Raw genomic sequence first — 13836 nt, 5'->3', positions numbered from 1 at the left:
ACTTTCTTACCATCTGAGATGATCAAGATTGTACCTTCAGTCATAGACTTGCTCTAAAGTTCCATAACTCCAATTTTCTGTGATATTTTGCTACGGGACAATATTCTCAAGTAAGAATAATAATAGTACCTACCTTAAAGGGATACTTTGAGGATTAAATGATAAAATAAAGGTATGGATGGCATACAAAGCTGGTTTATATGGAGCTCTTTCTCCAGGACAGGAAGGACAAATAGTGGTTTATATCCATGGAGGTACAAAGGTGTGACTGGTTGCAAAGGACTTCCACACCATGCTAAAAACCAAAATGGCACCAGTGACAATGACCATATCTACTACTCAGATCTTGATTTTTAATACCAATCTCTAGTAAAAGGCGCCAGGGCTCCTTGGAGAAATGGCTCTGGGACAGAAAATATAGGTAAGCCTGGTGTAAGTAGGAAAGTTCTCAAGTAACTGAATAATGCTTCCCTCCCCCTCAATGCCATAAAATGATGGGGGTATGCCAAAGGGAGACAGAAATCTACTAAAGGAGGGTTATAATGGCCAAAGCTGGAACAACCTGAGTTAAAAAAAAAAAAATAGTAGTACTGGCGTATTACCTAAAGTATACAAAAATATTCACAAGTCCACACAGTTTTAAGTAAATGATTAAATAAATAAAAAAGGGAAAAGAGAAAAATCTTCCATGCAAAAGAATTCCAAGTAATTCATGGAGACAGCTCTTATGGAAGGGAAGTACAACTCACTACTAGTTAAGTGTGGGCTGTACCAGTACATTTCCTTCCCAGAGTATGATATGGGAAAGGAAAAGGGGGAAAAAAAAAAAGGGTAACTTTAAATCAGAAAAATCTGACAAACAAGAGCTCAAGCCAAGTACTCAAGGTTAACATCTCCAGTGAAAAGTCACATTGGTGGTACACACCCCGATATGGTGTGGCGAGAGATGCACTCTACCTATGTGATCCTCTTCCCCATAACACATTCTCTCAGATGATGACAAAAGCATCAGACAACTTCCAATCAAGGGACATTCTACAAAATATCTTACCAGTACTCCTCAAAACCAAGGAAACGCTAACAAAATTTCACAGCAAGAGGAGCCTAAAGAGATATGACTATTAAATACAATGTGCGTATCCTGAATAGGATCCTAAAACAGAAAAATGAGATTAGGAGAAAAACTGAGGAAATCTAAATTTAATAATAATGCTACCAATAATATTCATTAACTGAGACAAATAATACCATACTGATATACGACATTTACAATAGGGGAGACTGGGTAAAGATTAAAGGGAATTCTCTGTATCATCTTCACAGTAATCTTAAGTCCAAAACTGTTATAAAATACAATTTATTTTTTTTTTAATGGAAAAGTCACCTTTGGCAAAAAAAAAATGATGCTAAGAAAAGAAAAACAGCTAATTTCATGTGTTTTCTTACCAGCTATTAAAACATAGCTGTGGAAAATAGGAAAAATGGATCCCAGTCTTACCTGTTCTTTTTTAGTTTGGCTTCAGCCGATGGCATATTTTCCAAACAACTGGGACAATAATGGGAGTCCACCTAGAATGAAACAAGAAATCAAAAAATCATATTGGCTTGTGTATATACCTATAACAAATAGTGAAATTTAAAATACATTATTTTGCAGCAGAAGGTGAGAGACCATTGTTCTGGCAAAGAACTTGGACTGTTTCCAGCATAGGGTTTATTCTTATAAAAATCACCTGTTTTTTTCTTAACCTCTGAATTTCTTGAAATCTTTTTATTTTTCTTTTCTGAATTTTCCTATTCCCTTTCACCAGAGTTTTATGTATTAGACATGTTAAAATAGGTTTATGTTAAAAAAGACTCTATGATAATCTAAATAGATTAACAATCCAAGTTATGAAGCTGTGATCAAAAATCCTTTTACCTAGTCTAGCTTTGCTGCTGCTAAGTCACTTCAGTCGTGACCGACTCTGCGCGACCCCAGAGACGGCAGCCCACCAGGCCCCACCCCCACCCCCTCCCTGGGATTCTCCAGGCAAGAACACTGGAGTGGGTTGCCATTTCCTTCTCCAATGATGAAAGTGAAAAGGGAAAGTGAAGTCGCTCAGTTGTATCCAACTCCTAGGGACCCCATGGACTGCAGCCTACCAGGCTCCTCCCTCCATGGGATTTGCCAGGCAAGAATACTGGAGTGGGTTGCCATTGCCTGCTCCCAGCTTTATGGGACTGCAATAACTGGACTACACTTTAATTGTTGAGAGATTTTAAAAGTTCTCTCCTTACTGATGTATTACATGTTCGCTGAAGAAAAGCATAAATTAACAGTTACAAAGTCAGCTATAGCCAACCAACTAGAGATTTTTAAATGGCAAATTAAACTACTAGGTTAACAAGATAGTCTTATTGTATTTAGCTTGAAAACACAGTATAAAAATTAAATTCACTGTATTTTTTTAAGGGCTGAATAATTATTTCCTTGAATGTAGGTAGATCCTATTTGATAATTCTAGAACTCTGGGCATCTGCAGATGGAAAGACAGACTCACCTGAACATAAATACTATGACAGAAACTGGTTTCTGTTATTATCATCTGCTTATAAACAGAACCACCTTTGAAAGATAAAGTTGCTGCTCAAATAGTCACCAGGAACACAAAATACAGTACTGTTAACTTATATTTACACTCAGTGCATCATAAAAGGCATAATGCACTCATCATAAAAGGCAAAATGTAATTCATTGCCTTTTGTTCCTTTCTGAACTATGCTCCTCCCTTCAGGTGCGGCTCCAATTCCAGGCTCCCCATTAGAACTTTCTGGACTGCTTCAACCCTCATTGGCATCATCCTTCCCCAAACCCTAATGGCTTCTGTTTCACAGGTGCACACCAGTCCATAAAAGATACAGTCACAGACTGAATGTCCTAGCTGAAGGTGTCCTTACAGATTATGAAAACTAGCTCCCTACTGATCACCAAATGAGAATCTAATCAGTAAATTCTGGAGGTGAAGCTGGGACAGGGAGGCATCATAGAGAGAAAGGGCCTGCCAAAGGGATAAGGGTACAAAGTGCTAATAGAGAAAAACAAATGCTGTATATAATACAGCATTGATTTTTCTTTTCCCCCTGAGTTATTTAACTGCTTTCTCTGACTATTCTGAATAGTATGAAAAATATTCTCAATAAAATAGTAATTAATAATGTGTAAAATGGCTTATAGTATGGGACATATTCTCATAAGCATTTTTAACAGTCCAGGGATCCTGACTGAAGTCCACTGAATCAGGCTGCTCGGTTTCAAATCCTGGTCCTTCCTCCCTTCCTCAGATTTTTGGCTGTGTGACATACTGCAAACATTATGCGTGTCTGTAACTGTGAAGTACAAGGGTCATCAGTCACTTCAGTCCTGTCCGACCCTTTGAGACCCCTGGGCTGTAACCCATCAGGCTCCTCTGTCCGTGGGATTCTCCAGGTAAGAATACATAAGTCGGTTGTCATACCCTCTGCCAGGGGATCTTCCCCATCCGGGTATCGAACTAGCGTCTCCTGCACTGCAGGCAGATTCTTTACGGACTGAGCCACCAGGAAACCCCTTAACGGTAAAGTGTTTTTTTAAAAAAAGGTAGAATGATTAAAGGAGATTATGTAAAGCACATGGTATACAGAAAGTACTGAATAAGCATAAACTATGTATTATTAATACTAATCAGCTTTTCCGTCAGGAGCCTGCAAGTAACTCAAGAGCAGGATTTATGTCTTAACCCGTCTTTTAATCCCCAAATCTTACTGAATGAACACGTGTCAAGTGCTGCAGACGTTTGGGGGCTTTGTTATCGTTGATGATTTTTTTCCCCCAGGGTGGAGTCTTTTACATTCTGAGCAATCCCACCTCCAACGCCCACTTGTATCAGTGAAGGATAGAAATGTACCCCCAGGAGAAGCGCCATAAATATAATACTTTGAGCTTCTTAAACAACAGATCCGATTCTAAGCGCTTTTCTCTCAGCTCACCCCATCCCAACCCTCTTCTCTGCTGCAGGCCTTGGGCTGGGCTGGGAAACAGAACAAGGCAGTCAGAAGGCCGGGTTTCTGCCCAAGGAGGGGCAGAACTTCCAGGATAGGAGGCCCTTGGATGAGAACGACCGCGGACTTTCCCACTACCTCAATCAATCCTGGGAAGACCGTATCTCGCCACTCAAGGGGCCTTAACTAAGCACCCCGACATCTTTTCCCCCCACAACCCGCCCAATTACCAAACCCCCTAGTACATGGCCAGGGTCCCCAAAGTCTAGTTTGTCCAATCAGAAGACGCTATAGAACAGAAAGGCCGTTCAGCCCCACCCAAGGCCGCTCCTCCTTTCCAAGTGACAAATTATAAGCAAATTAAATCACAGACAAAACCGAGTGACGGAAAGCAAAGCCAATCAGCATGCTAGGAAAATGACTACCCGCCTCCAACTGACGGAACTTCCCCGCTGGTCGCGGTGACTAGGGGGAACGCCTCCCCCATCCCCCAACACACACTCTTCATGGGACGACTGCGTTACCTCGTGAGACACACATTCCAGCGACCGCAGATCGCTACAATAGCGGCAGAAGTACAGCTGCGACAGCGGAGCCCGAACCTTCTTTTCTCCCTGGACTAGATAGAGAACCCGCTCCGATTGCAGCAAGGACGCCATCTTGTGGGGGAGGAGTCAACGACGCTCCCGTCGCATCACGTGACCCGAGGGCCGGCGTTTCCTTAGCTTCCTTCCTTACGTCTGTCAACGTAGACTTTGACGTAAGCATTCCGAGCAAGTGGGGCTTTGCGCAAGACGAAAGTCAAAATGCGCATGCTCACCAGAGATACCAGCTTTCTCCCCCCTAGTTGGGGCCTGTTCTCCCAATCTCGGTTCCCCAAGCTCGTCCCCCTCCAGCATTTTTGTGAGTGTCAACCGCCCGGACGGAGCTCAGACCATTGTTTTGCTAGATGTGGAGTCGCAGATCAAATCCAGACAGACTCAGTACTGTTCTTTCCTTCATTTCTAACAGGAAGATTGCTCATTTATTTAAAACTGCCTCTCCCGCTCTCACCTTCCAAATAAATCTCCAGAAGTTAGATGGAGGGTTTCTGAGACAGAGTTTCTTGGAAACTAGACACTTGAGAGTCCACACCAGCACTTCCTTCCGACAATCTTACTATTGACCTATAGGAAACTTTCACAGATACTATCTCTTTTGTAGTTTCTTAGATCGAGCTCTTGCACGCAGAGCTCTATCTCATTTCCTGGCTTTCCATATTTAGCATGAGAACCAAGTCTATATTGTGGATGTTAATGAAGCAATGAAATCAATGAATAGTGTTGCTAGGTGTCATTTACATTTTTCTAGTGCATGCATTAAGGCTTAGACATGTAAAATGACCACTTACAGCTAGGCTGGCGGAGACTGGAGCCCATGCTACCTGCTTCAGTTCACTGCTTTTCTCTTTGTACTAGAACTGAAAGTGAAAGTCGCTCAGTAGTGTCCACCTCTTTGCAACCCGATGGACTATACCCATGAAATTCTTCAGGCCAGAATACTGGAATGGGTAGCCTTTTCCTTCTCCAGGGGATCTTCCCAATCCAGGGATTGAACCCAGATCTCCTGCATTGCAGGTGGATTCTTTACCAGCTAAACCACAAGGGAAGCCCAGTGTTGTATTACTATCTGTCTGATATTAGAGTTGGTGACTGAGAAGAAACAGAACTGAATAGTAATAATAGTTAACGTTTACTGAGCACTTACTGAATGCAGGACACTGTGTCATAACTATGTAGTCTCATTTAATTTTCACCAGAACTCCAGAAGGCAGGTGCTATCATATATTTTTATCTCACAATGCAGGAAATTGAGATCCCAGTGCTCTTCTCTTCTCCCTGGAAAGCCTGGCCATAACTGAGGCAGACTGAGATTCCTCTGCTCTGTGACTAGTAGTCACCAGTAGCAGAATCCCTAATGCATAGCGTAGTGACCAGCATGGGCCCTGAGCAGCAGCAAGGCCCAGGCACTAGCATGGGAGGTAGGCACTGGGAACAGAAGGGGAAAGTGAGTCACAGGAGGATACCCAGCTTGATTCCTGAGGCTCACAGGGCCAGCCTGCATCAGTGGTGCTGGCAGGTTTTTACCAAAACAGACAACAGCCACAGGTTGGAGTTTGCTGATGAGTGCTATTGCTTCCTGGGGTAATAGACTGGGTAACTGAGAATTATCATATACTAGAAAGATCCTAGTTCAATCCTTGTAGTTTTCAAATAGAGAAAATGAAGTCCCAAGAGTCAAAGGAACATGCCCCAGCTTTTCTCACTCCTGGTAGAGTAGTATTCTGTTTTCTGAGTCCACAAATGCAGTTCCTTGCACACTATGTCAGTTCATTCATATTTACAGTTGAGTAGGAAACCAGTTGCAGTTCTAAAAAGAGAAGAAAGCAAATGCAAGGGAAAGTGGAACATTAATGGATAGCCTACTCATTTTTGCCCTGGAAGTTTGCTGGGATTGCATCATTCCCATCTGGGACACATGAGTTTCACATCTCTAGAATGCTCTCTGCTTGGTTTCAACAGGAATTTCCCAAGAATACCTGAAGCCTAACCAAAGCTTATCCCCTTCCCCCCACTTCCTCTGCTTGGTAGACTAACTGTTTCAGTTCAGTTCAGTCACTCAGTCATGTCTGACTCTTTGTGACCCCATGGACTGCAGCATTCCAGGCTTCCCTGTCCATCACCAACTCCAAGATCTTGCTCTAACTCATGTCCAGTGAGTTGGTGATGCCATCCTACCACCTCATCCTCTGTCATTCCCTTCCCCTCCTGCCTTCAGTCTTTCCCAGCATCAGGGTCATTTCCAAGGAGCCAGTTCTTTGCATCAGGTGGCCAAAGTATTGGAGTTTCAGCTTCAGCATCAGTCCTTCCAATGAATATTCAGGACTGATTTCCTTTAGGATTGACTGATTTGATCTCTTTGCAGTCCAAGGGACTCTCAAGAGTCTTCTCCAGCACCACACAAAAGCATAAATTCTTCAGCACTAAGCTTTCTTTATAGTCCAACTCTCACATCCATACGTGACTGCTGGAAAAACCATAGCTTTGACTATTTGGACCCTTGTCAGTAAAGTAATGTTCCTGCTTTTTAGTATGCTGTCTAGGTTTGTCATAGCTTTTCTTCCAAGGAGCAGCGTCTTTTAATTCTATGGCTGCAGTCAATATCTGCAGTGATTTTGGAGCCCAAGAAAATAAAGTCTGACACTGTTTCCACTGTTTCCCCATCTATTTACCATGAAGTGATGGAACCAGATGCCATGATCTTAGTTTTTTGAATGCTGAGTTTTAAGCCAGTTTTTTCACTCTCCTCTTTTACTTTCATCAAGAGGCTCTTTAGTTCCTCTTCACTTTCTGCCATAAGGGTGGTGTCATCTGCATATCTGAGGTTATTGATATTTCTCCCAGCAATCTTGATTCTAGCTTGTGCTTCATCCAGCCTGGCATTTCACATGATGTACTCTGCATAGAAGTTAAATAAGCAGGGTGACAATATACAGCCTTAATGTACCCCTTTCCCAATTTGGAACCAGTCCATTTTTCTATATCTGGTTCTAACTGTTGCTTCTTGAGCTGCATACAGATTTCTCAGGAGGCAGGTAAGGTGGTCTTGTATTCCTGTCTCTTTAAGAATGTTCCACAGTTTGTTGTGATCCACAGAGTCAAAGGCTTTAGTGTAGGCACTGAAACAGAAGTAGGTGTTTTTCTGGAACTCTCTTGCTTTTTCTATGATCCAATGGATGTTGGCAATTTGATCTCTGGTTCCTCTGCCTTTTCTAAATGTAGCTTGAACATCTGGAATTTCTCGGTTCACATACTGTTGAAGCCTAGCTTACAGAATGTTGAGAATTACTTTGCTAGCGTGTGAGATGAGTGCAATTGTGCAGTAGTTTGAACATTCTTTGGCATTGCCTCTCTTTGGAATTGGAATGAAAATTGACCTTTTCCAGTCCTGTGGCCACTGCTGAGTTTTCCAAATTTCCAAATGCTACTCTGGCAGCAGGGAACACTTTCTCTGTGCTCTGGTGAGGATGCAGGGAGCTGAGATGGAATCCTCTTTTGGCTGAAGTTTGCAGAGGTGACTTCAAGTTAAACAGTGCAGCCATTACCCAGTTGCTGCTGGTGCTGAAGGCAGACCTCAGGCCCCTCAGGTGCTGGCTCATAAGAGATAGTTCATGGCCATGCACTCTCTGTACCACTGATCCCTTACTCCTGCTTATTTGTCCTGAGAACTCGCAACTGACACAAGAAGTCATAGCTCTCAGTGAGGAAAGGGCAAAGTCATGGAACTATAGAGCCAAAAGTGACCTTCAGTTCAGTTCAGTTCAGTCGCTCAGTCATGTCCGACTCTTTGCAACCCCATGAATCACAGCACACCAGGCCTCCCTGTCCATCACCAACTCCCGGAGTTCACTCAGACTCATGTCCATCGACTCTGTGATGCCATCCAGCCATCTCATCCTCTGTCATCCCCTTCTCCTCCTGCCCCCAATCCCTCCCAGCATCAGAGTCTTTTCCAATGAGTCAACTCTTCGTATGAGGTGGCCAAAGTACTGGAGTTTCAGCTTTAGCATCATTCCTTCCAAGGAACACCCAGGGCTGATCTCCTTCAGAATGGACTCGTTGGATCTCCTTGCAGTCCAAGGGACTCTCAAGAGTCTTCTCCAACACCACAGTTCAAAAGCATCAATCCTTCAGTGTTCAGCTTTCCTCACAGTCCAACTCTCACATGCATACATGACTATTGGAAAAACCGTAGCCTTGACTAGATGGACCACTAGTCGGCAAAGTAATATCTCTGCTTTTGAATATGCTATCTAGGTTGGTCATAACTTTCCTTCCAAGGAGTAAGCATCTGTTAATTTCATGGCTGCATTTACCATCTGCAGTGATTTTGGAGCCCAAAAAAATAAAGTCTGACACGTGATTTCCACTGTTTCCCCATCTATTTCCCATGAAGTGATGGGACCAGATGCCATTTTCTTCATTTTCTGAATGTTGAGCTTGAAGCCAACTTTTTCACTCTCCTCTTTCACTTTCATCAAGAGGCTTTTTAGTTCCTCTTCACTTTCTGCCATAAGGGTGGTGTCATCTGCATATCTGAGGTTATTGATATTTCTCCCGGCAATCTTGATTCCAGCTTGTGCTTCTTCCAGCCCAGAGTTTCTCATGATGTCCTCTGCATAGAAGTTAAATAAGCAGGGTGACAATATACAGCCTAGACGTATTCCTTTTCCTATTTGGAACCAGTCTGTTGTTCCATGTCCAGTTCTAACTGTTGCTTCCTGACCTGACCTTAGAGATTAATTAATCCTCTCCCCCTATTTTCAAGATGGAGAGCTGAAGCCCAGAGAAGGGAAGAGATCCACCCCAGATTCCCAAAGGACGTTAGAGGTGAAGCTAGGGCTCAAATGCAGATCCCTGTTCCAACTTTATAGCCTTTCCACATTTAGCTGGACTTCCATCTCTCTACAGTTCACCTTCCAACTCTAAAGCTTGCTTCTAGGAGACCACCAGTGTGTTGTTTGAATTGAATAAAAGAGAATTGAAAATTAAGATTCCAGCCTAACTCAGTAATATAATCTTCAACTATCTGAAACCCCTAAATTAAAAAAAATTTTGGGGGGGTGGTCTTTAAGTAACTTCTTTAAGAAGGTAAAGGAAGAAAGAGGAGAAGGAGCCTGGTCACAATTTTAAATAGGGTGGTCAGGGTTGGGCTTGTGAGAAGGTAATATAGGAACAAAGATTTGAAGGAGGTGGGGAGTGGACCAGGTGGCCATCTGGGGAAAGAGGTTTCCAAGCAGAGTCTGAGCAAAGTTTCTAAGGCCTAACTGAGGAACAGCAGGGAGGCAGTGGAGCTGAGAAGGAGGGAGCAAAGGGGAGAGGTATAGGGGTGCAGCTCATGTAGGACCTTGAAGGCATTTTAATGACGTTGGATTTTGCTTTGAAAGATGTAGGGAGCCATTAGAGAGCATTTCAAACAGAGCAGTGATATGATCTAAAGTACATTTTACAAGGGTCACTCTGGATGCTGTTTTGGGAATGGACTTCAGAGGAACAAGGATAGAAGCGGAGGTTCAGTCTGGAGATTACTGCAGTGACCCAAGCAACAGGCAACAGTGTCATGGACCAGGGATTCTGACTATATTTTGAAGTAGACCTCACAGTATTTCCTGATGCCAAACTCTGGAAAGACGTGTATAGAGACTGGCATATGAAGGGTAGTTTGGAGTCTCATCAGAGATGTCCTCATTGGGCTGGGGGAAAATCCATTTCATGGTTTGGCCAAATTCAGCTGCTGGGAGATTATTTCCTCAGAAATTATCAAGACTCTCTGTTTCTTGTGCCGGAGATCAAAACAAAAAAGCATCACGGAAAGGATTAGACAGTTTTATGTTTAAAGGAAGCGGATGAAGCTAGTTTGTTTGGTCTCTAGTTAACTGTGTTCCAAGTCACAAAACATGATGATTGCCACACAGGAAAGCATATTTCACAAGAGGCCCAGAGAGGGAGCCAGCCCGTTACCAAACTCATGAATCAGATCTTTAGAGCTCCAGCTCAGGCTGAGAATGGGAAGCTGGTGTGGGAGCACCCAACCCATTTGCAGTGGTGCCAAGAGCTCTTCCAAACAAGTTTTGCCCTTCATCGTGCAAGTAAAGTGTGTTGAAAGTTAAAGCGACATGACAGAACATGATAAATTGCTACCTAAGTATTTGTTCTGAGGCCACAGAGTTTAGCCCAGTCTCTTCATTTACAAGTGAGAAAATAGTTCCAGAGGGAGAAAGAGTTTGTCTGAAGTTACACGGATCTCCGGCTTACTCGGTGAACACTGAGCTGCTTTCCTTTATTATGTTTGGACGATTGGGATCTCCAGGCTTTCCCACCCTCTCATTTGTGTCTCTTGAATGCCTCTTACAGCTCATTTCTGGGAAGCTCTTTTAGATTTTTGAGCTGTTGCTTCGCATCAGAGAATCTTTCTGCCCTCCCCGGGAAGTTCAATGGAATATTTTGTTACTTTTGACTACCTGTAGAAGCCAGCCTGCAATTTGTCCTTCAGTGGTATTATACCCTTGTATATTCCCCTTCCTCACTGTACCAGATTTGGTCTGTGCGACCAATAACATACAACAGAAGTGGCTGTTGGGAGCCAGCGTGAGGAACTCCGCCCATGGCAAAAGTCATGAGGAAGGAAGCTTGGCATATGCAAAGGCGTGATCAAGCCTCAGGAAATCCCCTGTTCCCGAGCATCTACCCCCAAAACCAGAGTACTTTATGGGGAGCTCTCCCCCATAACCATTTCTCTCAGAGAAGGAGTTAACTTGCAGCTCCAGTTAATAAAAATTCCTGGGTGTGATAAGAGTGTTTCAGCTTAACGAACTCTGAAGGTTCTCTGGCCTGCCTGATCAGGCTCGTCTGGCCGCATGTGATTATTTACAGCCTCCCAACTGTGAGAGGCACGAGATGTTTTAAAACTTTCTAAATACAGACTCTTTTGAGAAGTTAGAAGATCATTAGTATAGTATAGTGGGTTGATTAGGAATTATATTGGTGAAGGGTTTTTTCTTCATTTGTCGTGCCAATAATTACTGCTAATTCCCTGCCCTGGGTGTGACAAGGATGTCTCAGGTCAAACCTCTCTGCTGACAGACTAGCTTGTGTGTGTGACAACCTCTCAACCATAAACAGCACAGAGAGTTTGGAGTATTAGCGTAGGGCTTTTTTCATTGATGAGTCAATGATTGCCATCAGGCCTCCATATCCTTAGGCACCTGGGGATATATTAATCAACGTATTTGGAATATAGAAAAGAAAATATAGTAATTTTTTGATGTTAGCAATACTAGACTTTTTGAGTTAATGAATCTTCTTTTTTGTTATAGATCACTGTACTTTGTTATAAATCACTATAAATCACTATGCTATGTAAAAATGTAACTTTATTACTATCTTAAGACAAAATAGATATGAAGGGGAACATTGGTGAAGGGTTTACATTTGTTGAGCCAATATTTGCTGCTAAATGTCCATATTCCTGCCCTTATAATGAATATAACTAGCATATAGGAGAAATAAGTATTAACCTTTAAGATTAATCATGTTAAACCTTAGGTTAAGTAAATTCTTTTCTTGATTGTAACTCACTACACCCTCACCCTATAGGAATGCAACTTTTTTGGAGGGTGGCGCCTGATTTAAGAAAAAAATCACCCCTGGAAAAACAAGTTTTCTGGTTAACTGACCGGTATCAGAAAGGGCCATAAAATGTCAGCAGACCTCATGGCCAGAAGATGATGAAACTCATAAGACCTTTGTATAATTTTATATGAAGCACCTGATTGTGACAAGGGTCAGGTCTGCTGATCCCCGCGTGACTCTGTATTCATCCCTATGTATAACAAAAAGGTATATAAACAAACCTGAAAAATAAAGAAATCAGATCAGTTTCCAGAAAGACTGATACCCCCACGTCGTTCTTTCTTGCTCCTCGTTTTTCTGGCTGAATTCCCATCTGGAGCATGGATGCTATTCCACGTAATCCAAGTTATTCAGCCTCTTTTTCTCCACTAATCTTCCTACTACACTATCTATTTCTAATCTCTCTCTATATCTGTGATTAAATATGTATTTTTCCAAGGACGCCGACGCCGTCCCACCTTCGAATCACCCTGGATCCACCGGGGCTGGACCCCGGCAAGTGGCGGTGACACTTGTAAGGTTACATTATGAAAGTCTGTGGTTTCTATGCAGGGTGCCCTCTTGCTTTGTACAGGGCTCTCTTAGATTATTTGTTTGGGATAAGCAAGCTGCTGTTTTGTGAGCAGCCCTATGAAGAGGCTCGTGAGGTAAGGAACTGAAGCCTCTGCCAAGAGCCAGTGAGGACCAAGGCCTGCCAACAACTAACTAGTGTGTGAGCTTGGAAGTGGATTCTCCTGTTCTAGTCAAGTATTGAGATGACTACAAACCCAGCTGATAGCCTGACTGCATTCTCCTGAGAGACCCTGAGTTAGAACGACCTATCTAAGCAGCTCCTGGACTTCTGACACGCAAAACTGTGAGATAATAAATGGTTGTTTTAAGCTGCTATTTTTTTTTTTTGAGATGGGGTTCAGTATCAATTTTATTTTGACTCTTTCACCTTTAAAAAATGTAAATGCTAAGAAGCTTTGTTCACATGAATAGGTAGGAAGAAATGAAAAGTTTTTCTCACAGCCCTGTCACACAATTCTTTATGTACCAAAAATTGCTTTCCTCTGAGTTATATACCAAAAATTCCATCATGATCCTCAAAAGTTAATTTTCATGATTCATTAACTGACAATTCCATTAGTCACTTCAGCAATTTTGTTGAAAGCAAAGAATTAGCAACCACTTGTGTTGTAAAAGGTCCTGTAAGGCAGAGATTAGAGTCATTCATTTTTCCATATCAACACCCTTGTTTTGGCTGGCCCTGTTGTTTAGTGCTCAAAGGTTTCTGCCCCCTGGGGCAATGCACCAAGGTCAGCCACATGGTGGGAAAAGGGGAAAGAAGATTGTGTTTCTTCTATAAAATGAGAGAAGGGCTGTTGAGAAAGAGGAGATGGGGAAGGAGAACCTACCTGTCAGAAACTCAGGTACATCATTTAAAGAAGTCAGTTCAGTTCAATTCAGTCACTCAGTCATGTCTGACTCTTTGTGACCCCATGGACTGCAGCACACCAGGCTTCCCTGTCATCACCAACTCCCAGAGCTTGCTCTAACTCATGTCCATTGAGTCAGTGATGCCATCCAACCATCTTGTCCT

The 13836-nt window shown here is 42.7% G+C and overlaps 1 protein-coding gene across 2 annotated transcripts in view; it reads right to left on the bottom strand.

Moving 5' to 3' along the window:
* DCTN4 (dynactin subunit 4) overlaps window positions 1-4719 on the bottom strand; it is a 33279-nt gene extending 28560 nt beyond the window's left edge. Inside the window, exons 1-2 of one of the 2 annotated variants that reach the window (XM_005683178.3) lie at window positions 4545-4719; window positions 1499-1569 (exon numbers count right to left, since the gene is read on the bottom strand). In XM_005683178.3, coding sequence (XP_005683235.1) covers window positions 1499-1569; window positions 4545-4679 — 206 coding nt within the window. In that variant the 5' untranslated portion in view covers window positions 4680-4719. The remainder of the gene's footprint in view (window positions 1-1498; window positions 1570-4544) is intronic. The other variant, XM_005683179.3, reaches the window with a different exon arrangement.

Source organism: Capra hircus, chromosome 7 (assembly GCF_001704415.2).
Source record: "Capra hircus breed San Clemente chromosome 7, ASM170441v1, whole genome shotgun sequence".
Lineage (NCBI taxonomy): Eukaryota > Metazoa > Chordata > Mammalia > Artiodactyla > Bovidae > Capra > Capra hircus.
This window is presented reverse-complemented; position numbering and strand designations above follow the sequence as displayed.